At 45.4% G+C, this 2,113-nt stretch overlaps 1 protein-coding gene across 1 annotated transcript in view; it reads left to right on the forward strand.

Annotated features, from left to right (window-relative positions):
* The window catches only part of LOC112067984 (trafficking kinesin-binding protein 1), a gene marked incomplete at its 5' end in the record, with an annotated part of 25,883 nt that continues 23,770 nt past the window's right edge, over positions 1-2,113 (forward strand). Inside the window, 1 exon segment of the mRNA XM_070437983.1 lies at positions 1-121. Coding sequence (XP_070294084.1) covers positions 1-121 — 121 coding nt within the window.

The raw sequence follows: 2,113 nt of genomic DNA on the forward strand, positions 1-2,113 counted from the left end.
CTGCGGGCGGACTGCATGTTTGGCTACGACCACGACGACTGGCTCCACACCCCTCTGCTGCCCCCGGAGGTCGCCCTGGGACTCACACATGACCAGATAGAAGAGACGCTCAAGTACTTCTGTAAGTCCACCACTCTGTCCACGCTAGGCATCTAACACAGGAGAAGGCAACTGGTACTGAAGTGCCAAATGTACCGCACCTGTTTTACTAGTTACTCACCTCACCAACTTAGCTTGGAGGGAATGAACCACTTAAATCCAATGATGAGTTGACTCATGTGGTGCGGCGGCTGGCTTGAGTGAAAGCACCTACCTGGTCTCCTAGATCTAAGATCTTGGAGCCCGTATTCATAAAGAGTTTTAGAGTAGGAGTGCTGATCTAGGATCAGGTCCCCCTGTCTACATAATCTTATTCCTTATGAGCTAAAAAGCACAACTGCTCCTTAATCAGCACTCCTACTCTGAGAGATGCTTATGAATACGGGCACCAGAGGTGAACGTAAGGCGGTACGGTCCGGAAGGGTGTCCCGGCAAAACAAAATAGTGGGGGTACGCCTTACCGGTAAAACATGAGCCTTTTTAAAATAAAATGTCAAGAAAACTGTAGGCTATATTACACCATTATTTATCATTACTGCATATCAGAGGCAAGAACAATTCGCGGATGGACTTGAAGATGTCTGGTATAGCCTACGCTCCAAATTGCGATGTGATTTGACGAAAACACAGACATTTTGCCAYGGCAGAGATGAGTGGCTGACACCGAGACGCACTTGGACAGCAGTGGACGCTTACATTCGGGCCCTTTTGACAATCGCCAAATGTCATAATACTTTTTGGTGTTTTGTGTAACAGATGTCTCTTTCAATTCACCACTGTTTGGAGGCTGGAAATATGTTGCCAGTGGATGAACGTGCACAGTTAGTCTAGTAAAACAGCTCTTRGAAGCAGGGCTGGATTAATGCAGGGGTTTACAGGGGCTGAAGCCCTTGGGCCCAGGACTGTGGGGGGCCCAAGAGGTAGCAAAAAAATAAATATATATATACAGTGCGTTCAGAAAGTATTCAGACCCCTTCCCTTTCTCAAAATGTTCTTACGTTATAGCCTTATTCTAAAATTGATTTAAAAAAATGTTTTCCTCATCATTCTACACACAATATCCCATAATGACAAAGCAAAAACAGGTTGTAAGAAATTTTTGCAAATTTATAAAACATAAATACCTTATTTACATAAGTATTCAGACCCTTTGCTATGAGACTCAAAATTGAGCTCAGGTACATCCTGTTTCCATTGATCATCCTTGAGATGTTTCTTCAATTTGATTGGAGTCCACCTGTGGTCAATTCAATTGATTGGCCATGATTTGGAAAGACACACACCTGTCTATATAAGGTCTCACAGTTGACAGTTCATGTCAGAGCAAAAATCAAGCTATGAGGTCGAAGGAATTGCCCGTAGAGCTCTGAGACAGGAATGTGTCGAGGCACAGATCTGGTGAAGGGTACCAAAAAATGTCTGCAGCATTGAAGGTCACTAAGAACATCATTCTTAGATGGATGAAGTTTGCAACCACCAAGACTCTTCCTAGAGCTGGCCGCCTGGCAAAACTGAGCAATCGGGGAGAAGGGCCTTGGTCAGGGAACTGACCAAGAACCCGATGGTCACTCTGACAGAGCTCCAGAGTTCCTCTGTAGAGATGGGAGAACCTTCCGGAAAGACAACCATCTCTGCAACAGTCCACCAATCAGGCCAGACGGAGAGCTTGAGAGGATCTGCAGAAAAGAGTGCTGTAACGTAATAAAATGTGGAAAAAGGCAAGGGGTCTGAATACTTTCCAAATGCACTCTATCATTTTTTTTTTAACTGCAAACCGCCACCACAGGAGGACTCAGGAGCCCACTGTCAATGAGTGTACACAGCCTGCTCCTGCCTGCCCTGCTAATCGTCAGATGGGGGGGGGGGGGGGGATAAGAAAGGTGGGGCCCACGTGGGTAACTGGGGAGCCTGTCTTGATTGGTTAACTGATTAATAAACAAAAACAAAATAATCATTGCATAAATAATCAATGTTACTGGCCAATTGGTGGTGAGTCAGGCTTTTCCAAGCCGTT

Source organism: Salvelinus sp. IW2-2015, unplaced genomic scaffold (genome assembly GCF_002910315.2).
Source record: "Salvelinus sp. IW2-2015 unplaced genomic scaffold, ASM291031v2 Un_scaffold19, whole genome shotgun sequence".
In the NCBI taxonomy this organism is placed as follows: Eukaryota; Metazoa; Chordata; class Actinopteri; order Salmoniformes; family Salmonidae; genus Salvelinus; species Salvelinus sp. IW2-2015.